The following is a 23,929-nucleotide window of genomic DNA, read 5'->3' as shown; positions in this document are numbered from 1 at the left end:
AGGAAACGTCAATTGAACACCATTCTAATGTATTCAATTGACAAATACAAGAAAATCCCCATGAAGAGTATTACTCTTGCAAAATATATTCTGTAACAAAGAATCCCAGGGATTGCAGCGTTCAAGAAGGCAGCTCATTTCCATCTTTGAGGGCAATTTGTTGGTTTAGCCAGGAACCGCCTCATTCCATGAACAAATAGAAAAACTACACAAGTATAAAAGCAAAATACTGTGGATACCAGAAGTCTAAAGAAAGTGAAAATACTGGAATGATGAGCTTACTTCTCGTGTCATAAAAACAAAATATTAATTAATTCTCTCTCCAGAGTTGCTGCCAGACCCACTAAACATTTTCCCTTTTGTACAAATACATTTGCATATTAATGTTAGTTACATGTATTGACTAGCAAGTCTTGAACTAAGTCATTTTATTCATTCCATATATTTATTTTATTCATTACCAATTTCCTAATGCCAAGAAGAATATTAATGCTTTTAAAATGGGTAAGGAGGCAACAAAGAGTTGATGGAATTTAAGCCATGAGGTAAAATGAGTCACATGAGAAAACAAAACTTACCCATACTTTCTTTTTCTTGGTTGGCTTTGTTGGGTAGTTTGGTCCCAGGCACTCTGGATGATAGCTGTTTCGACACTTGCCACACTCTAGAAGCTGCTGTGTAAAAATAAATGTTTTAAGAGATTGCATTTTACTTATGATAATCAGTCTTCAAGAGAAGGGATTTTTTTTAGGATCAGTTCCCTTCTTTAGAGAAATTCTCCTAAATACTGCTCCAATTTCAATCTGATTCTCACCTGTTGGAACACATAAAAAAAGAAAATGTTTATGTTACACAAGGTCCATCAATCCAAAAAGAACTAATACAAGCTAAAATTTCAAGTCTGGCTTAATCAAAATTGACAAGGGGCAAATGGACTGAACATTTAGATGACTGAGCAAAAAGGTGCGAAAAGCAGATAATCATGAATAATTCATTTTACCATCTAATCCTATGGTGTTAAGTGCACTAATGGAGTAAACAAGGGAGTATTAGGCTAGAACTTGCTCCCTTCTATCACACGCTATTTTGCCTCACTAGCTCCTGATTTTAAATGAGCCTTCATGGAGAGGCAGAAAGCAGAACAGAAACCAAGAGGACTGAAAAATCCTGGAATTGACACCTCTAAGCCTCACATCTTGGCAGCTGCTCAGAGGCAGCAAATGCAGAATGGGTAGGTAATCAATTTGTCAGAGACATTGAGATGACGATTATGGGCAGAAGGACTTAAAACAATGGATAGCTTATAAAAGAAAATTTGTGTGCTTTATAAAATGGTAACATTTATTTTGAAATAAATAATTTATGTTGAAAACCTAGTTTTTTATGACTGTCAAATGATCAGCAATAAACACAACAAAGTTGAGGTTCAAAAAGAAAAGAAAATGTGTCTTTATTAAGAAGTAGAAACGACTATCAGGAGCAGACAGCAGTGATTAACACTTCTCCAAGGTGTTCAGAAATTTTAAACTCCAGAGGGAGTTAATCGGCTTTGCAAATGCATGACTCCTGTTATAGAACACTCTGGGGCATGAATAAGAAGGTCTGAGACAGGATTTGAAGTTTGCTCCTGCCCAAGTTATTTTAAAAATAAGAATTCGGTTAAAAGTCACCCTCAAACCACTTAATTCTTGTAATCACTGACATAGACACGGAGGATGAACCAGTTAGAAATGTGAATCTTGTTAGCATTGGTTATATTGAACTGTAGTCAAATTTACTTATTCTGTACTAAAATTAGAACAAGTCAGAATATCACTCTTTCAGCAGTATCAGGGGCAAATCCAAAATGCCCACCTAAAACAATTATGCGCAGCTTACCATTACCTTTGAGGATTTATTCTGTCGGCAACAAACATGACAGAATTTGCAGCGCCGACAACACCAGTTCTCCCACTGCTCCTCTAGGGGTCGCTCATTTTCCTCCAGGCAGAAGAGGTGGAAAGGCTCACAGCACACCTGACAGTAAACAAACTGCAAACAAAACACAAAGGAAAATAAATCAGCAAACTCTACACTCCTGAAGCGATAATGATTGTTCCCCTGAGTCTGTCAGATTTGTAACAATGTCACAATCCCTAATGTACATACAGCCAAATTTGTTTGTGTATACAAACTCTTCTTCATTTCTTCCCACCCCTCAAGGCTGTTCATTTCCACAATGGAAATATGTTGTGACTTTTCCATTCGCAGCAGGGAAGGTCCTATACATTTGACACTGAAAACCACCAAGCCTTGCGATTAGTCAGCATCCAAGCAATATTAACTTGTACATCACAATTCAGAAAATTTGAACACTGCCTGGTACCTATGGAATATCAAATGTCCTTCCAGACAGAAACATCACCTGGTTATATGCAGAACATTACAACACAGAGTTGATTATTTTACTGCAAAAAACTCAGTAGAACATGCATTGTACTATTACACTTTACTGATGCCTCTTCACCACATTTATGTTGCTTATGTTGCCAGTAAATGTTAAGATCAAGTTCCACTCTATCAGACACACAGCCGCTTGCTGACTCAAATTCAGATGGAGTTTAAACTAACTTATTGAGTAAGGGGTGATCAGAAGATTTTGATCAGAAGGGTAATGGTGTGGTGTGCTGCTCTTAAACAGAGTTATTTTACCAATGCATCAAGTAACCTTCTCTACTAAATGGAAGTCAAACTTCAGCAAGACTGAGAACATGAGATGGAAACCATACCTCGACATGTCCACTGCTGGCACAGAGGAAGCAAACCACCCTGGGAGTGATGGGTAAAGAAGTCAGGATACTAAGTCCACCCATCTCCCACACATTTTCCACATCACAGTCCTCCTGCCAAAGTCAGCAGAACAATATCAGAAGACATATAAACAGCAAAAAAAAAACAGTTTACTCAATAGTTAAGTAATTTCATCTGAAGCCTACATGCGTTAATTTTCACATTTGCCGACTTCAGTCGTTCCTCCTTCTACAAAATGCACATAAGTTTTCCGAATCCATTCTTTAACAGTATATTCACTAGAAATATCACATTATAATGAATAGCCTTTTGTAAAAAATATTGTTTTGCTGTGCAGCAGCTAGGATCACACAGTGATTCAACAGGATGTTGCCTGGAATGGAGCATTTAAGCTATGAAGAGAGGCTGGATAAGTTGGTTTTTGTGCAGCAAAGAAGATCAAGTGAGGATCTGATAGAAGTGTGTAAGATTATGAATAGCATGGACAGGGTTAAAAGAAAACAGTTGCACCCACTAATAAAAGGGTCAATACCAAAGGGGTACAATTTTCAAGTGAAAAGCAGGAGTTTAGAGGGATTTGAGGAAAAGCTTTCTCACCCAGAGGGTGGTGGGACCTGGAATGCACTGCCTGGGAGAGTAGTTGAGGCAGACAACCTCACAAACTTCAAAAAATACTTGGATGAGAACTTGAAGTTTCATAACATTCAAGATCATGGGGCCTAATGCGGGAAAGTTAGACTAGTAGAAATAGTAGCTTATTTTTGTTGCACAGACTCGATGGGTCGAGGGCCTCTTCTATACTGTATGATTCTATGACGCAAAACCTGGTATGATCCTTCCCGATGAGAGGAACCAATTTACAAGCAAGAATATCCTACATACAGTTGTATAGTTGGGTACTCTTTTATGATGGAAAGTATTCAAGTCTCCCAATCTGCAGAGATTTCTGTGGAAGGAGCATTATTTCCCAATCTACCATTCACTTCAGAAAACCAGGTAAAACAGCATTAGCAGGACTGCTACTAAATCTCCATGGAAGTTTTTTAAGAGAAATACCAGATCACAATGTACTGGACAGACAGGGAAAGGCTCACCATATCTTCAAGCATTAGAGTTTAGAAGATTGAACATGGAAGAAAAAATATTCACTACAGTGTCCGAGAACTCAGCTAAACTGCGTATTGGAAAAGAATTAGAAAGAAGTGGCAATGAGGGGAGGGACTGACAAACACAATGGGAAAGTCAACTCTTACTGCTCCAAGAATTCCCTTATGAAAATGGAATGCCAGTGAACAGATGCCTGTGAGTATGTAAGAAACAAAAAGGCATATGGATAACTGATTAAGATTCACAGTAACAGTGTAAGGAAGAACCAGAAGGTCAGGATGTGTGTGTCCATGAGAAATGGAGGAGGGCAGAAATCAAATCAAAATTAAGTTCTACCCTTCTTGTCCTAAACTAATATTTTCTATAGTTTGTGACAGCTTAGCAGTCCCAGCACTTTTTTGTTCTACCTTGAAATCCACTCTGATCCTATGGACTCCGTCTGCTAATGGTTTCTGTTTTCCACAAGTGACATTCGTCAAAGGTGTGAGCAGGCTCAGGGTACTGGGTTCAAACTTACTGACAGCAATCACTTTATCCTAAAAACAAGAAACATTAAATAAATAAAGCTGTTGTTTGCTGAAAAATATTTGTCAGCAATTAGATATATCTGCTCAAGCTATCCTTTTCAAAAACATAATTTTTAACTGAGAACTAAGTACTGGAGACTAATTTATAACTTCTACTGGAAGTATGCGAGAAATATTGGTCACCATACAATTTACATTTTGTTCCATTAAAAAATGCCATTTTTAAAATTTCTCCATCACCATTTTACCTGCCCTCACAGAGAGTTGGGACCGACTACAGAGGTTTAGCTGCTCAGATCAGCTAACTCAGGGTGGAATAAGGATTACACTTGTGAACTTGTCTGTGTGGTTTAGTATTACAATATTTAGCACCACTGAGGGAGTTTAGTGATAATGAACCAAGATATTTGTTTGGATGGGGTGACAGGGATCACATGTAGAAAGTAAACAAAAAGAACCTGTAAGTGCAAAACTGGATTCTTCACATGAAGAATCCCACAAAGCTTTTATCATGCTTCAACAATTATGTGATTGGGTTGGAATACATGTCAGACAAAAAGACACTTAACTGTCATCAAAATAGAACATCCACCTGAATGTATATCCTAAAGAGAATTCAGACTTGAGCTGTCACTGCTTCATGGCTTAAAATGTGTTGCAGGAAAAGCGCAGCAGGTCAGGCAGCATCCAAGGAAAAGGAGAATCGATGTTTCGGGCATAAGCCTTCCTGAAGAAGGGCTTATGCCCGAAACATCGATTCTCGTTCTCCTTGGATGCTGCCTGACCTGCTGCGCTTTTCCAGCAACACATTTTTAAGCTCTGATCTCCAGCATCTGCAGTCCTCACTTTCTCCTCCCTGTCACTGCTTCATGCTTCACTTCAGCCTACTGGCCATCACAATAGTGTAGGTGAACTCGGGAGCTTCAGAGTAAGTGAGCAATGATTATGTAAATTCATATCCTAAAGGAAGTAAGTTTCAGGCTGCTCAGGGTATTTAACCCAATACTATGAATGTAGGACTGGAAATTCTCAAGAACAATGGCAAGCAGCCAATGACAATTTGCTGGTTCTTGTGTCTCTGACCTCTACTTAGAGCCTGCACTATAGTGGGATTGAACCAAAGTTGGATTCAGTCCAGTTATGTGCTCTCTAAGAAAAGGAAAGGATATCCCAGTAGTTATTAAAATAGACCGATTTATGATTTCATTTTTCCTCTTCCTTCCCACAGAGAAGTGCCGGGTTTCCAAATGGCAAATAATCAGAGGCAAAATTCAACTGGGATGTCACAGTATGGGTAATTGCAGGTACAAACCCACATAGTATCAGGTTACAATGCAGCATACAATAATGTTCCTCAAAGAGGCCTTAAAGCAAAACACTAAATAAAAGAGTGAAAATAAAATGATCTGAAGAACCCAAAATGTTAACTCTGCTTTGTTTCCACAAATATAGTGCCAGACCCGCTGATCTTCTCCAACAATTTCTGCCTTCGCATCAAATAAAGAACGGCACTAGAGCAAAGTAAGGTGACTTACACTGCTGTAGGAAATGCCTGCAATAATCTTAATTTTGCAGGTACATTTCACTGCTATGTACACTCACCAAAAGAGTATTAACATTCTGACATTATTATCTGCCCATCATTATTTAATTTTATAGAAGAATAGAATAGAAGAATACAGCGCAGTACAGGCCCTTTGGCCCTCGATGTTGCGCCGATCCAAGCCCACCTAACCTATACTTCATGACCTCAGGACTCCGGAACTCTATTCCTCTACCAATAAAAGCCAGATTTTATCAGTTTGTGTGCATTTGTCATCACAAATCTGTGACCAATGTAGTGGAACCTATCTCCACTTATCAGACACAGCACAAATCAGCATTAAATACTTTTCAATAGAGATGGGGAATAACACATCTTAAAGTCAAACAGTTAGTCACTGCAGTGATGTACCTGGATAGCTTTCATCATATTGCCATTCATGTTTTCTGAAAAAATAAACTTTAAATTCCTCTCTAATATACAAGTGATAACATTAAAACTTTTCTGTCCTGATAGCAGTTTCAATACTGGAGATAACATGAACAGTGACTGAGGTAAGATTGATGAAACTTAGTGCTGCTCCTAACAATCAATTATGAAGCATGACTGGTAAACGAACTATGAGAACATTACAACGTATGATTCAAGGGATTGTGAATAACATTGAAATCTACTCTTCAATTGGGGGGTGGCGTTAAATTCTTTAATACAAGAGTCCATAAAATGAAATATAATTCCAATACTCACAGTACTTCACTCCTTGCAAAGAACAATCATAGTTTAATAATTCCTCATCTCTCCCTCTCTTCTAGGTTTTTTTCCTATGTCTCACTTATTGCATCTTACTTTCATTTTCCACTCTGCTTTTCTACCTCAGTTGAAATTTCATGACTTCTGTGGTGATTGTCTTTCTCATTACTATGATCAGTGTCTCTTGTTCTCATCTTTCTTCTGCCTGTTTTCTTCTCTTACTTCCTTGCTTTTATTCTGTTCTCTTTCAGTCCTCCCTCAACAAAAACTTTGCACGAAGCAACCTGGCAGTTTAACGAGGATTTATGTGAATATGCTGCAGCATAAAACTAGTAGGGCATGTGTTTCAAGCTCATCATTTCTCTATTACAGTCCTGACGTCAGCTGGGCCAAGCTGAAGGAGAAACTAGTCCCAAGGGAAGGAAGGTCGGTTGGACAGCAAGTCATCCTAAGCCACACCTGCTTGTAGCCTGTCTTGGCAGCATTGGCAGATACCTGAAAGAAACTCATCCTGATGGAAAGATGCTTGATAAAATGGAGAATGCTATTTTAAAATGTTTGTGTCAGTTCTATTTCAATTCTCCTGCCCCATTATTCTTTTTAACTGATTTTTGGTATGACAAACAACAATCCAGGAATAAGTTTTTAATCGTACAAAACCACTGTAGGAAAAACATGTTAGTTTCATGCTTACAAACTGGGAAGATAAAGTATTTATAGCATCCTGTTGCTTTAATATTAAACTAAGACCTTAGGTAGGAGGGACTGCGGACATGAATCCCCTACAAGAATTATGTGTCCCCATGCCTCTGATATTAAAATGTGTAGAAGTTGGACTGGGAAAGAGCATCTATGATCAGAGCATGAATTGCACACATTAACTCTACCTGCTTTATGAAAATTGAAGCCATATCAAATGAACAAAGAGTCACTGAAGCCCATAGTGCACAGTCTTTTCCACTAGATTTAGATACATTTTGGGCCATCTCTGTGCCCTGCACCTGAAAAGTCTTCAGCATTTTTCCAGTAATGAAAGAAAGACAAGATTTTATTGAGCAGGAGAATTAGAAGGGTCGACTTATTAGTTTAGTGAAAGCAACAATTATAATGGTACCTTTTTGAAAAAATGGGGCGCCAGGTCCAGCAGAAAAACAGACTGAAAGATTATAAGTATATTCACCATTGCTTCTCACCTATTAGTATGAGAAAACCCGTGGGAAATATTCCTGCAATGTTTTGATTATGGTCTCCCACAAAGAAAGACTTGTTTCTGTGAGAACACATTTGTGAAAATAATCCCTATGCAAATACCATTTAAATCAAAGCTGGCCTCAGTTGCTCAAACAGTTAAAGGCCAACTTTAACACATGACTATATCCAACAGATCTACTGTGTCAACTGGTCTCTGACCCTTAGGCTAGAGCAGCGCCAAGAAAATCAATCAGGATCCTTTCTGTGATGCTCGCTATATTAAAACTAATGCAATTACCATCTGGGTTAAAATGTACATTGCATACTGAAGACTGCCAGTCTAGTGAGCTGTACCTACTTGAGTCAGCAAAGTTAACTTCCCTTTAAAATCATACATCTTCTGCATGAATATACTGATCATATAACACCAATGCCAGAAACTCTCGGCTCCCAGATTCTCTACAGCAAGATGGGCAAAGCAAGGAGCCCCATGTGTTGTTACCAGCGTTAAGTGAAATGCCAAGGAAAATCAACAATTGGGTTTTTATGCATTTTTCTGAGCTGTCATTGGACAGTACTGATAGCTAAGAATCCTCTTTTGTCACGGATCCATATGTAACAGGAAGATCTTAATGAAAAGTGAAGGGATAAGAAATGATTAAGAGATAAAGGTGGGCAGCTGAATAGGTTTTACAATGTTAGCATCCTGGGAGAGAATTATGCACCATACATGTGGACATTGAAAATGTAGGTGCACAATTTAGGGATATACCTGAATCGCAGCCTTGTTTGGTTCCATGTACTTTTTTTAACAGACTGAAAATTTGAGGCCATAAAAACGACACACTGTCTTTTGCACACTAGGATTCCCAACAACAGTACAGAGCATCATGTGCTGAGAGTAAAAACTGTAAATTGTAAAATCTAACCAGGATAAGGTGAAGTAGATGCAACATTTTTGGCCTTGACATGAAGGGTGGTTCTAAGACACCTGATGTGCAGTTCAGCCAGCATAGAACAGCACAATAAAAAGAAAGAACATCGGATATCTGCAACTTATGGAAGCATCTTGGGCAAATGCAATCAGAAGATTTAAAACAGTGGCATGATTTTTAATATCATCAGAATGATAAAGGTTACCTAGGAGAACACACATACACCAAAATGTGCTGGAGTTGTCCTTTAAATAAGGTAGAATTAAAATGCTAAGATGAAAGTTTAAATCTCACCTTTTCTTTCGGCTTTTTAGTTTTTAACTGAACATTGAAACGAGCAGGGGCTTTCTTCTGCTTGTTCAGCTCTAGTGCTGGGGAAACAAAGATCTTTATTAAGCGACAAACCAAGATGAACCTTTCACTGACAACAGGTTCAGATCGTATGAGGCATTTTTTTCCCTGAAATGCTTCAAATTCAGTAAAATCTGATGTTACCTAGCTGAAGGTACAGCGGCCCTTTAGTTGTTTGAGAACGGACAGGGGCTTTATGGTACCTTTAACAAAAGACATTGTGGACAGTTCTGATGGCTCAGTGTGTAACTTAGCCATACAGATCTGAAGATCATCGGTCGACTCCCAGTCTCTGCTGATGTTTGCCAGTGTGGTATGTGGGGACTCTACAAATATTCTCAATACTCTAGGACAAGGATTGAAGTCATGCAGGGCTCCAGCTCTTGGGTGCTATCCAGCAGCCACCTAGACACAATGAGATGATTCAGCTGGAGTCAAGCTTGGCTGCGATACCCCATGAGATTAACAGCATGTCATAATTTACCTTAAAGCTCAGTTATGGTAAAATACCATTTGGGCAAGGTACCAGAGTTGTGTCTGTAGAACTGCCTGCATCAGAGGAAGGGAGATAGACGAAAATGGATATTATATGGTAAAGCTGGTAATGTACAATCGCACTGTACCATTTTAGGTGGTAAGTGTGTATGTACCTTTCCTTTTCTAATTTCCTTATGGGGAAGATTCCGAATATTATTAGGAAGAGGTCCCATGCAAGTTGGGGAGCAGAGGTGGAAATAAGTAGCTAAGAAACCCCACAACACCCTCAAGAGAGACGTTAGTTGAAGACTGGGATCAAACTGCCTGCCTGCTCTTGAGTACATCTTAAGAATCCTCAACAAGAGGGAAAAGAAATAAAACAAATAAATTGGAAGATGCATCATATATTTCAGGTGCTAGACACTAAACTGGCTGTAGAACAATGTAAAACCAATTCTAACAGTTTTATCTTGAACTCATTAAACAGGAGTGCCACAGTTTTTGTAATGGAAGACAATCTGGTTTGGTCTGAGGGAACAAAGTGCTCGAAGTCAGGAGGTTCTCAATATAACAACCCGAGGCACATACTAAAAAAGAAATTCTGCACAAAATATTTCCTGCATGGCATGCAAGCATTCCTTAAAACTTAGCAAAGAAAAATGCGTAACAATTATAGATTGGGACATCTTGTAATAGCATTATTCAACACCATCAATGTATTCCCACCTGCAGCTAATGGACTAAGACAAAGCATGAGAAGTAATCAGCCACAAAAGGCAGGGAAAAGTGACTTGCTGTCAGATAAATGATGTGACATTTGAGATGACAACACTTTAAAGGAAATAACAGAAACTGCCATTTAAATAAATCTTTAATTACAAAACTTTAGAATTTTTCAGTACTTTTATATTAGAATATTGCTTTCCAATTGTCTTGTGACCTTGCAGAGAGAGGACACAGTCAAGTAATGCCAACCAGTTCTACGTGTGAAGAGTTTGACTGGTAGATGTCAACACGTCTTGTAGCTGAGGTATATCAAACTGGTCTGGATTCCCCTCCTGCACCTCCCAATAAGATCCGCAAAACTGCTAAGAACAATGTATCTTTAGCATCAAGATAGCTAAGAACTACATGCTTATTATACAACTGGAAGGGGGATGAGTGACATCTAAGGAAGTGAAAACCCCACCCTGAAATAATGCAGTGCATTATTAACAATTACACTGTTTTTGCAAATGAGTAGATTCATTAAAATGATGGCCAGAAGGAACTTTAGCACTTTTACATTAAAACGTCACTCCTAAGCACAAAAATGGAAGTTAATTCCAGTGATGTGCATGGTAGTGTAAATGCCAAGCTCGGATTACCTGAATCTGTTTGCAATGGCTGTTTTTTCTTAGGGTCATTCAGCCCAGGCTTGATTGATTCTTTCTTTAGTTGCACAGGTCCTGGCTGCTGAGGCAGGCTGAGGTCAGGTGGCTGAGGGGGCTGTTTGTTAGGTTTCCGGATAGGTGAAACTAAAGCTGTCTGTTGCCGGGCTTCAGAAGGTGAAGAGGCAGTGTCTTCCTCAAACTGCTGGTCACTGTGTTGATGAGGAACCTGGTTAATCTTCTGGGCATGTTCCTGCCCTTGTGAACCACCTTGGGGAGAGCTTTTATGGCTGGAGTCAGAATGCTGTTTGACTGCTGGAAGTTCCTTCTTCTCTTGTGTTTTTGTTTTCTTTTCCTTTTTCTTTACTAAGAAGCAAAGTTAGAACATATCAGTCATAATGAACAGGATACAATTCTCATCAAGCCCAATTCCCACACCTCTCCAGAGGGCAGAGACTCATAGACAACATGGTTCTACTGAAACCAACACATCAGGCTGGATAGGTTACTATAGCCTGGTGAACTTCAGCCCATTGATTAACTGTCAATAATGGACTATCATGAATAATCAATTTCCAAGAGTGCTCTGAAGGAAAGCAGACATTTTTTCAAGAAAATGCTGCCTCTTAATGGGGAGCAAAGGCTGCTAGCTCAACACAATGCATGCTCCATATAGTTCTTTACTACATAGCTAATCCATGAATCAAAAAGGGAGCATCACCCTAAAGCATTGATTCGTAATTTGAACAGATGTATCTGGAGATCACACTAGCCACTTCTACTCAATCTGCAGACATTTTAGCAGCTGGTCAATTCCAAGCTCTTCCAGGTTTAAAAAAAAAATCCACCGACTTAAGACATGACCCAATACGATAAGATAGTACAATTTAAGGACAAACAGCCGTTTAGATGAAATTCTAATCTACTGTGATAGTTCTTTTATAATGAACCTCAACACTTTCACTAAGACCTAACAAATATAAATACACAGGCAGCACTAATTTATGCTTAATTAACTTCTCAATTCAATTAGTTACAAGAAATGTATAACTTTAAGGGTAACAGCAAATCACTAGGCAAGCTTTACAGTGCCATTTAGCAGGGGACTAAGAGGATAAGTGTCTATGATGAGGGGAGTAAAATTACAAAGGAAGGAGAGTTTGGAGGAAATAAAACAGATTTTTACCTGTTACATAAATACACTTTATCTCTCAGTATATCTTCATTTTTATAAATCAGCAACAAATAAGATGGCTCCTATCCTATTAGCAAAAATTTCATAGGGCACATTAAACACATGCAAAAATTCTGTTCGGGTAAGTTTTGTTAAAGGCTTACATACCATAATCATTGCTCTTTAAAGCAATTAAATGCAGGCCAAGCGTTTTGGCAAAGGTTTGGACAAGAGGCCTAAGATGCTAATCAAGTAAGTCTTGATTTTCTATCTAGACAGTAAGTGCAACTTTATAAAATTGACCTAAAGTGAAGTGCAGAAGCAGAACCAAATGCAAATTAAGAAGCGCATAGCTGAGAGAAAACTGCAAGAACTCACCTTTAACTGGTTTTTGTGGAGGTGCTTTAGAAGGCATCCATTGGAGATTCTGACATTTCCGCATTCTGCATTCACAGGAAAATATGGAGTTGTTACAGATACAGTTGAAAAGAGAACAGATTGGAAACAAACAAAAGTTATAGAATACACATTACAATTTCAGGCATTGCATTTTGAACAGTTTAATATTATAGTTCTGAAACACAAAGCTCCTGACACAAAATTCCTTAAAGGACAGTCTTCAAGGGGAACCAGTTAGAAAATCAAGAGCACCATAAGCCACACACAGCAAATTCCATACCCAATTCTGTACACTTCTTTATGTTATATTTCATAAAGAAAGTGACTAGCAGGCCTCCAATAATTCATTCAAATGGCCATTCCAGCAAGCCCAGACAAAAGGTATTGAAGAAGTTCCACTGGAACTCAAATTTAGGGTAAATCAAATGTCTGGTTTCACTTTTGAGGTGTTCATTAAATTGGGGTCAATAGAAGGAATCCCTGACCGATCTTCCCCAACCTAGCCCAGTGTAGCAGCTCAAATTGTAGCATTCCATCTATTTTTTGAATGAAATCAGTTAACCCAAAGCTTGAACCATCCAGCTGGTTATAAAGGCCCACTCACTTGCAGCATTGTTTCTTCACATTCCGACCACCAAACTTAGGTTTGTCCAAGCAGTTTGTACACTGGCCGCAGTCATCTGGTACCTGACAGCCTGGACACTGCCCACACCTACGTGATCTCCTCCCTTTTCGAACAATAGGCTCCTGTGGCACCTTGTGCTTAGCAACTGGTTTAATTATTGGCGCAGGTGGTTCAGCATCCTCAGACCCAGCTACAGATGATTTATCTGTAATGCAAAGACAAGAAGTTTTATATCTGTCATTTTCTTGGGCAACAGGGATTACATTCCAGTGATTTCTAGTGGCAGAGATCTCCACAAAATATAGGCACATTCCATACAGACCCTCATTCCCACAAAGGATGAATTTTATATTCCAAATATAAATGTTAGTCATCTAAAGGGAAGAAATGTTAAAGTTTCATACAATTTTTAAATATATACAGCAGTAAATGTGGAAATAACATAAGACATAATTCTTAATACATCATGCTCATAACTATCTGTACACAGGCACAGACAGAAATTTGATGTCATGCCGGTCCCCAGAGCTACCTTCATGGTGTTGGACTCTTGAAACTCAGTTTTAATACTATAAACATATCCGACTAGCTCCAAGTAGCTAGAGGCCACAATTATACAAATTGAAAACCAAAAGCCAAATATGGAACCTACAATTTTCTTGACCTCTACAAGTTTCCGCCTGACAAAATTCGATTCTCAGTAGACAGCATATGCTCTCCAATAGAGAAGGCTCCCAATCAGTTAAGTCAGAGGATCAACACTGACCAATTGTAATGAGTCAGGATTCCAAATGAAGGCCTAATTTTCATTTCCAATTGACCCAAAACTTGAAAAATTATTGACTAGTCTCTCAAAACATTGTCAGCAAATTCACACGTACAGATGGGCTCTCTCTTCACCTCCACTGTTTTCTCTAGGCAGATTATTTTAGATTTTCATTGCCTTCCATGTGAAACCATTTGTTCAATGGTAAGTCAGAGGTTATGAAAACACATTAATTATAACTATTTTCCTCGTGCATTATCACAGTATTGTGTCACCAAGTCTAACAAAGTACCTTTATCTAATCAGTCTGCAAGAATGCCAGTCAGTAAGAATATCCTTGGTTGCCAGTGGCAAAACAGGAACAGGAAATAAATTCATAACTATTACTAGAGAAAAGGTACAAATCGAGCTAAAAAGTAATATGACCTCTGGATCTGAAAGGGTGAATCTCAGGATATTAAAGGAAATAGCTACAGCAATAGCTATTGCACTGGTAGTCACTGTCAGCATTCACTAACTACCTATATGATTGTCCACCTAGAAAATTACATGGTAATAATCTTCCAATAATCCTTATATTCTGAAAAAGTCCTGCATGATTGGAAAGCTATCAACGTGACACCCTTACACAAAAAGGGAAAGAGACTGAGATTCTGCAGTGTTTCCATGCACAACACTAGTCTATGCCCACATGATGACTACCTGGCCAGCAGAAAATTTAAGTTTATTAGCTGCCCACTTCGCTATACAATTAGTCTAGGTCTCCAGATTACTAACGCACTATACCACAGTTTCTCCTACTGAATTGTAAGATTCAGGAGGGCATTATGGGGTAAGTGCAGAGATAATGCTTCTCTTTGTGGCAAAATCCAATCAAAGTTAAAATTAAGAGGTTTCCTCTTTTAAGGTGGAGAACAGAAGGAATTTCTTCTCTAAAGAGGATCAATTAGCTTTTGGAATTCTCTTCCTGAAACAGTGGAAGCTGTGCTACTGAATATACTCAAGCCTGAGTTACAAAGATTTTAAATCCAAGGATTATGGAGGGGAGAAGGGAAAATGGAGTTAAATTCAAAGTCACATTGAAATCAGTCATCATTTTATTGGTTGACAAGTGTTAAGTGGAAGAGGTTCAAAGGGCCAAACAGCCTACATCTGCTTCAATTTCTCATGGCCATATGGAAGTTGCACTGGTTTCATTGTAACTCCACATATTAAACCATTAGGAAACATTAAGTAAGTTAGGTACAACTTCATTCTAGTATAACTGTTTGCACAGGTATAAGTAAAAGCCACATGTTTTTTACTAGCCAGACAGGCACTTAAAACTCCAAACTATACATGGTCATGGCTTTTGAAACAACTTCTACCATAAAATATCAGCATGGGTTTGAAAACTTAAATTGGAATTTCCCATCTTCATTATTAGTCAACTGACAAATACAAGCACACAGAACATCACTACAGAGTCAGATGCATCACAAAACACAGATTAGATATGTAACTTGCTTGGTCAGAACTAAACTGAAGTTGGGTTTCAACAACCTATTATCTTTACTACCACAGCTCCTGAAATGACCCAAACTGTCTATACATTTTTACGCATTATAAAAGTTGAATACATTTTCTGGGTAACAGCATTCAGTCTTTCAAATTTTGACACCTAGCAAGCCTAGGCTTGCTCGCATTATACGTTTGTAGTTGCAAAAAATGCAATCGAGCTAAGTTAGGAAGTAGTGGTTATGTATGCAGAAATTGTTCCAGTCTAGAGGACTCTGTACTAACAAAGCTCTGTAAGTGTCATTAAGATGTGAGAGAATCATTCACTCTATAGTTATGGCATCCGATTTCGCAAAACAACCAGACTACACTTGGTCATTCATCAAGAAAATTAGTGTCAAGAATACACCATGTGACTAACCATAAACATAAATCATACTCTGTTATCCTCAAACAGATTTATCCTCAGTGTTCTAGGATTCAGTACAAGAGTGTCTCTGGACTTGAAACGTTAACTCTGCTTTCTTCCCATTGCCAGACCTGCTGTGTTTTGCCAGTAATTTCTGTTTTTGTTTCAGTCTCCAGCATCTGCAGTTCTTTGTTTTATTACATCAATACAAAAGATACTATCTCAACTTTAAACACATATGCTGGATCTTTGATGTCAAAAAATTACCACATTTTATTTTATGGAGATGAAAGTGAGAGAATTGCAGGCCATTTGAGAGTGAAGTTAGAAAATACTTTTTTCACTAGTGAAAACATGGAGCTGTCCCCTAGAAGGCTGTAGACACTGGGAGTCATTTGCAACTTCAAGACTGAGATTGATGAGTTTTACTAGCTAAGGTTATCCAGGGATAGACAGCCAGAATAAGCGAATGGGAGGTGTGGTCTATGATAAAAGCCTCAAACAAAATACACAAATACTGGGTTTCAACATTAAACTGGAACATGCTAAAATGGTGCAACTCTTTAAGTAAATTGCCCATTTAGTCCTGTTGTGACCACAGAACCCTGGAATATATTTGGATATAGTTGGGTACTTTGCTGAGGGTGAGAATGGATAACAGTGGGTCCAGGCTATATGGATGCACTGGCTTGAGTGAATGTGTCCTGCTCCTTCCTATTTGTTACATGAATATGAGTATAGCACATGATTGTAGATCTGAAAGAAAAAACAAGCGTAGTAACAAATAAGTTATTGAAAGAACGGTGCTATAATCAAAAGAAAACAAAGCCACATTTAAACAACAAGCTATCAGGGAAAATAAAAATGCCATCACAGCATCCTGCTTGTTTTCCGAACATTCTCACCACTATTGCCAATGCTATTGTTCTTTAATAATATGTCTGAGGTGCAAAAGCAAGTACTCTTGAGATAAAGAGCTAAGTAAGTAGAAAAGCAATCACTGATTCAGATACTCTTGAAATTTAACAGTGTAATAATGCAGTTGATTTGCATTTTCATGAACAAGAAATGAATATAAATGATGTTTTGTAGATTTTACAAGGGGCAATAACAGGATTGGAACACTGTCCATTTCAGACAATCAACATCTAGCATTCTAGTTGTAGTTGGATGTAATGGAAAGCTTCCTCTTCACCTTCCAAATACACCCAGTCCCAATCACTAAAGAACAACATTCTAACAATGAGACAGTATTAGACTTACAAACAATACCATGACTTAATCAAATGTTCCTGGCATAAATGGGAAAATCAGAAACCATATTATCAAGATTTATTTGAGGCATGCTCCATATCAACGACTGGCATTGTAGACTGGGATGGTTTCATCCTCTCAATTTAATACCACTGTGAAGCGATTTGAGATTCAGGCAACACCAGGTTCGGATTATGGATTAGGATTCAAGATCTGACCTGATTCTTGAGTGAGCCAGAAAGCTAGCCCTTGGAGGCAGCAAGATCATACTTCTTCCTAAACATCGTTCAAAGTTTCAGTGCAGTACTGAACCTGGTTTACCCAAAGTTTTGGGCACTTTCAAAACCCATTAAACCTCATTTTAAATATTTTTTAGAAAGAACAGGAATCTTATCCTTTCTACATTTTAAATACTTATTTTTTTAAACAAATAGGAAACAGCTCAAATTTCCTGGAAAGGCCGTTACAATTCCAACCAGGCAACGTAAAAAGTTTTTTCCCCTGATTGATGCCCCAACTGCAAAGCAGATTTAAATCATTAAACGTTGTAAACAAAACTGTTGGTACTGACCATTGTGCAACTGTACATGGTGATTCACTATTATCTCATGTTAGTACTTGGGCACTTATCAGATAAAAAATTCTAACTTAATGTAGCAATTATAACTTAATCAATCAGCAAATCATGCACTCGCTGTCATCATAGACTCTGATCAAGCAAAGTCTCTCCCACAAGAATGTGCAACATTTTCCCAAGAGGGAATAACCAGGGCTTTTTTATTATTAAAAGCAAAACTGTAATTTTAATGCCTCTTCTAAAATTGCTCATAATACATGAAAATAAATGCAGTTGAAACTTTCTGAAAACAAACTGTAACAATGTGGTTTCTGACCAATCAATATGAGCAATACTTGAACAGCTGAATGTTTTATGGATGAACATTTTCACAGGTTCAATCTAAAACTTCACCTGGGAAGTTGTAAGATTAGTGGTCAGTTATACCATATTTTAGTCACTATATTCATACACAGGTAACATAATATTTCACTCATTGACATGTCCTGGACAAGTAGATTTAGTCAGCTTTATTCATTTATTCTGGTCAACCAACTGCAACCAAGACAGAATATTATTAATTCAAAGCATCAAAGCTACAAAATCGACGGTCCATAATTCACTCCATACGCTTCGTGGACTGAAGTTCCAAATTAAGACAACCTCATGAAATTTCACATCATATTTTTGGAAGTTTATACACACTTCCACTTCAAAACTTGGGAGTAGTTGAACCAGAGCGTTTTCATTTTAAAAAAACTTTTTGCTCTTAAATAAGACAAAACAATTTCACCCCAGGAAGTAAATTCCCACTCCATAATTTAAGCAGCAAAAGCATTTAATTTTGCCTACCGTCATTTCCCATTGAAGATAGTATCTTCTCACGCTCTTCCCATGGCAAGGCACTCAAGGTAGGCATGTCATCAGGGAACACAGCCCTCTTCCGACCAAGGGCAACAGCTGCCCGTCTGCAAACATGTTTTATACGAGGCCCTCGTATTGATGCCTCTGAAGAATCACTTTCTTGACCCTGATACAATTATAAACCAATTGGGACACATCAATTTTCAGATAGAGAAGTAAAAAATACCTAAGGTTCTTATCCATTGCATCTGCAAGTCTTAGCAATATTAACTACCTAAAATAAATGTATACAAAAACTACCTTAACTCTTGGAAGTCAAGCACTGTTCACAATGTTCGTGAACAGTACTTAAGTAGACAATAAAGACATTTGAGAATACGAACGCAGTAATCAGCTATTTCTAATCTCTGGAACAATAAAGAATACAATAGTTCACATCAACTAGGTTCACATGCACATTAGCACAATTATTGAAACAACTGCAAGCTTTACAGAATTGACACTAGAGACCAAAACCAACAGCATACTCTAACTGAATTTATTAAATTTATGGGAAACAAACTAATGAAATATCATTAAACTCTTCAGGATTACATTCAAGTAATTATAGAATAAAAATAAATGAGGTTCAATAATACAAGGTGTCCATGATTTGGAGATGCCGGTGTTGGACTGGGGTGTACAAAGTTAAATTTACATCACACTGTAAATTTTTGCTATAAATACTGTGTTAGGATTGAGCCCTCCACTACCACCTGATGAAGGAGCGTTGCTCCGAAAGCTAGTGTGCTTCCAATTAAACCTGTTGGACTATAACCTGGTGTTGTGTGATTTTTAACAAGGTGTCCAAGTAGAGAAACATAATTCCACTTAAGGAAAAGGCTGGGTATTTAAAATTGGGCGATAGTTCTGAAACTGAACATTTCCTAGAAATGTACTGAGGAATGATAGTGGCAGAAGCTGGATGAGATCATTTGCTGATAACCCAAATGAAGAGGAGGGAGAAAGGAGGATTTCACAAACTCAAAATAAAGTTAAATTGGAAACCTGCAAACATTTTCACAAATAGTTCTCAAAGGACATGCTGACTAAATATTGATCAAATCAGTCAATAAATTACTTATTCATCCAAGTCTCCAATTTAAAAATTTCTCTGTGGTTATACGGAAACATGGACACACATACAAGGATTTTTTAAGAATCATACATTTTTGCAGAATACTGTAGCATAGATACGTATCCCAGCTCATCTCAATAGAATAAAATTGGAATAAATATGAATTATCATAACTGCACTTAGGACATATGAACCTAGCTATTGTGAATTTGTCTGTCCTTTCGTTTTAGAGCTCAAGACTAGGTGATTACTCTGTTGCTATTCTGTTACATCATTGTCTAATTAAGTACTGCTGAAAGAACGTTATATGAACAATATTTGATTGTCAGGAATAAGGTAACGCACATATAAATGTCAAGTTTCAAAGACAAAATAGTTGGTCAGAAAGATGGAGATTGAGTTTTTCATGAGTAACATTTTCGGACAGATGGAAATCTTTTCCCTTTACACTGCTATCACAGTGGTCATGTAGGAACTGATATGGCCTTTAGAAGTAGCATTAAACCAAGAAACAGCTTAATTTATTAATAAAAAAATAAGTTGTAACCTCCATGGAGGTATTAATTTCTGTACACCAAGTTATCAATTTAAAATTAAAAACTATTTGTACAAATTTATACCATTTCATCTTTTCTCCCCGCCACAGTGCAGAGAAGAATACTGTTTAGCTACAGTGTATACAATGAATAAGTATTAAAATTCATACAAATCATCTAATTAATCTTCAGAGTAGAAATAATGCACCCAAATCTGCTTCCAGAATGGAAACCTCATATGAATCATCAAAAGTCATAAGGACGCACATTCTCACACCCATGCGATTTTGCAAATAATAATCCTTTCTGCAGCCAAGTTTATTTGATATCCCACGTTTCTGAAAAAAAATACAATCTGCCTCATGATTTCCCTGGCTCCTACAGGCCACTTTCCCAGAATAGTTGACATTGACGCCAATGTGCTGTTTTCCTCAATAAAAGTTATCTCTCCTCCAGTCAACCAGTAGTTTCAAATTTTTCTCATGTTTTCCTTAAAAGGTTTGCTTACAGAGACATCCAAGGCCAAACAAGGCTGGTTAGACCAAGAATGCCGAATATCACTACTTTACAATCAAATTTCAACATTAACATTAATCAGGCATGATCCTAACATGTACCAGATCAGAAGATATTTTATATAATCCTCTTTGGAGTTTCCAATCAACCATTCACAGCTATATTTTTGAATCATCTTCATCCATCCACTCTTTATTGCGAAAATAGACGATCACTCCTTTTGGAAAGTGTTGTTTTGGGGATGGATTATCTTTTGGACAGCATCATTGGTTAAGGTTTGTCCCTTCAGCCATACAAGATAACTGAATCTATTCCTTTCATGTTCAGTTATCTTCATTAACATGGTTTTCTCCACTACTGTGCTCACCTTTTAACAGTCTGGCATATCAAAATTCTTGAAGTTGCATCCAAATTCTAATATGTGTCAATCTGTGTCAACTCTTTTATCAAAGTCTGTTTATAAACCGCTGAAATGAGAGATAAGCTTGTCACTGAGTTCTGTTGGGAGGTGCTCTTGAAATCTTGGACTTTCCATCTCAGTGCAAAGTTGTTTCCTTTCATAAACCTGGTACACTTCCAAAGTTGGCTTTGAAATTTGCAATGCCTAATTTTCTTGCATGTTTCAAGGTGAAGATTCAGGTAAATCTATAAACAGAATCTGTTCTGGAGATTTTCACTGGCATATTTTGCCATTTTGGCTTCCAATTGTGGCCACATGTTAGGGTTTCCTCTGTGCATTTATTCTTCGGTATCTGCCTAATTGGTGAAGAAAGCTTGCTCCTACCTCGAATGTTCTTCTCCAGTATCTTGAATTCTCCAGCTTCTGCAAAATTATTTGCTTACACTGTAAATCTCAAGACTTCAAGGTTGAACTAGGCTGTGTATCCTCCATTCCTTCTTGATACCATGTTTCCATATTAAATAGTAGGATTGGCAGGAACGCAGCACACGACTCTGAAGTGATAGCCATAATATCATACGATGACATGTACAGACACAGGACTAATTCTTAAATAGTGAGCTATTACAAACATGTAAAATAGGAGCACAAGTAGACCATTTGGCCCCTCAATCCTGTTCCACATTCAATAAGATCATACAATCATTTCCATCTATCTGGAAACCTTAAGTTTCTACTAGAGCAAGGGAATCAATCTACCTGTGCCTTAATAATGTAATCTCCTAAAATTTTATCAAACAAAGCTTGCCACACAGACAGTTTAACTTCAGCTGAAGCAGGTCGCAAGTACAAAGAGTTTGGGTTTTTTTGGTTAAAAGTGAGACATTGATCTACACACAAGAAATATGAACATCTTATTGTTTTTGGTAAAAATTCAGAGATTGGCTTTTATAGGTGAGCAGCCATTACTTGTGCATGTAACATTTTGTTCAGTACATTTAACATCTGTGCTTGAATTAGGACTTTATTCTGATTACACTATTAGCAAAAGATGCTTCAACACACTTTTGCTAATAATCTATATTTTTGCATTTACTTCTCAACTGTACCCAGTTGAGAACATAGAAGGTCAACCAGAAGGAGCCTGATCCACTATTCATCCATCAAAATACATACTTTTTGGTGGTGTAGGACATAGATGCTTTGCTGACCTTTGTATCTATATTTTAAACCACACGCTCACTCTCCTAAATATTTCTGTTGGGTGCACCCAAATGGATTGTGACAACATCTACCTGCATACAGAGTGTCTTTAACCTACAAAACATAGCACAGGAAGCATCCCAAGGTACATTACAACGAGAGAAAACTTTCACCCAAAATGTTTGAGCTATAGGGAAAGGCTGAATAGGCTGGGGCTGTTTTCCCTGCAGCATCGGAGGCTGAGGGATGACCTTATAGAAATTTATAAAATCATGAGGGGCAGAAATAGGGTAATTATACAAGGGCATAAGTTTACACCGAGAGGGGAAGGATTTAAAAGGGACCTAAGAAGCCACATTTTCATGCAATGCGTGTATGTGTGGAATAAGTTGCCAGAGGAGAAGTGGAGGCTACGACAATTACAACATTTAAAAGGCATCTGTATGAATATATAATAGGAAGGGATTAGGGGGATAAGGGCCAAGTGGTGACAAATAGGATGAGATTAATTTAAGATATCTGGTCAGCATGGACAAGTTGGACCGAAGGGTCTGTTTCTGTGTTGTACATCTCTATGACTCTAAGGAACATACAACAAGCTAGGTTAAGAGTAGTTAGGGCAAGTGACTGAAAGTTTGATCATTGTGTGGGCTGAGGAGGTTTTGAAAAGGTGCAGACTGAAGTGAATAGATACTAAGCCACATGTAAGAAGTTCCAGTGAGTATAGCTGAGGCACCCAAGGACTTTCATTGAAACTGAACAAAGGCCAAAGGCAGGTGATTGTACAAGTATGCTACCACAGCAAAGCAAAGCACTCCAGATGTTGGAAATCTGAAATATAGGCAGAAAATACTAGTTAACATATTTCTGACAACAGAGAACGTGATGCTACAACCAAGGCTAAAGAACTGCATTCTCACTCGTCCCACAGAACCACTCATCACAACATAAAATGAAATAAAATATTTTCTTCCAGTCACCAAGAGGATTAATCAAATTCTTCATATACATCATATTTTAAACCAAAAGGTCTATCAACCAAACCTCTTAATAAACATAATTATGGATTATTATTGAAAAGGTTTTATTCTGATAAAGGTGCAGTAAGCATTTAACATAGAATCAGTAATATATAAACATTAATGCATATTCCTCCAAATATCCCCAAAACACATGGAATGAAATATTAAGTTTCTCGCTCATCAAATGCTGCCTGATCTGCTGAGTATTTCCATTGCCCTGTTTCATGTGCAGCTATCATACTGCAAGGAATGAGGACACGTGGCACAGGTACTATTGTTCTCATTTTCCCCATGTAGTTTGGGTAAGTGCATCCACCTCAACTTTTTTCCACCTCCTTAACAGAAAGTAGGAACTTGCTTTTGAGAAAAATAAAGTTGAACTCTCCATCAATTACTTCATCAATTAGTTCAAAGACATTTTATCAACTTACCTCCCCGTTTTATTTAAAACCATCCATATGGTTTTGATTAGGGTGAAGGAAATCTTATTAGGCTATTTCTAACATGATCATTACCAAGCAGTTATGAGTTCCACCAAAGCAGTCTGTGC

The 23,929-nt window shown here is 37.8% G+C and overlaps 1 protein-coding gene across 5 annotated transcripts in view; it reads right to left on the bottom strand.

Annotated features, from left to right (window-relative positions):
• The window catches only part of kmt2a (lysine (K)-specific methyltransferase 2A), a 146,342-nt gene that overhangs the window by 70,197 nt on the left and 52,216 nt on the right, over positions 1-23,929 (bottom strand). For 2 of the 5 annotated variants that reach the window (XM_043676499.1, XM_043676503.1), the window contains exons 4-12: positions 18,574-18,751; positions 13,219-13,444; positions 12,594-12,658; positions 11,039-11,407; positions 9,138-9,214; positions 4,305-4,433; positions 2,769-2,882; positions 1,879-2,031; positions 579-674 (exon numbers count right to left, since the gene is read on the bottom strand). In XM_043676499.1, the coding sequence (XP_043532434.1) occupies positions 579-674; positions 1,879-2,031; positions 2,769-2,882; positions 4,305-4,433; positions 9,138-9,214; positions 11,039-11,407; positions 12,594-12,658; positions 13,219-13,444; positions 18,574-18,751 (1,407 nt within the window). The remainder of the gene's footprint in view (positions 1-578; positions 675-1,878; positions 2,032-2,768; positions 2,883-4,304; positions 4,434-9,137; positions 9,215-11,038; positions 11,408-12,593; positions 12,659-13,218; positions 13,445-18,573; positions 18,752-23,929) is intronic. The other 3 variants (XM_043676500.1, XM_043676501.1, XM_043676502.1) reach the window with 3 other exon arrangements.

Source organism: Chiloscyllium plagiosum, chromosome 35 (genome assembly GCF_004010195.1).
Source record: "Chiloscyllium plagiosum isolate BGI_BamShark_2017 chromosome 35, ASM401019v2, whole genome shotgun sequence".
NCBI classification, from domain to species: Eukaryota; Metazoa; Chordata; class Chondrichthyes; order Orectolobiformes; family Hemiscylliidae; genus Chiloscyllium; species Chiloscyllium plagiosum.
This window is presented reverse-complemented; position numbering and strand designations above follow the sequence as displayed.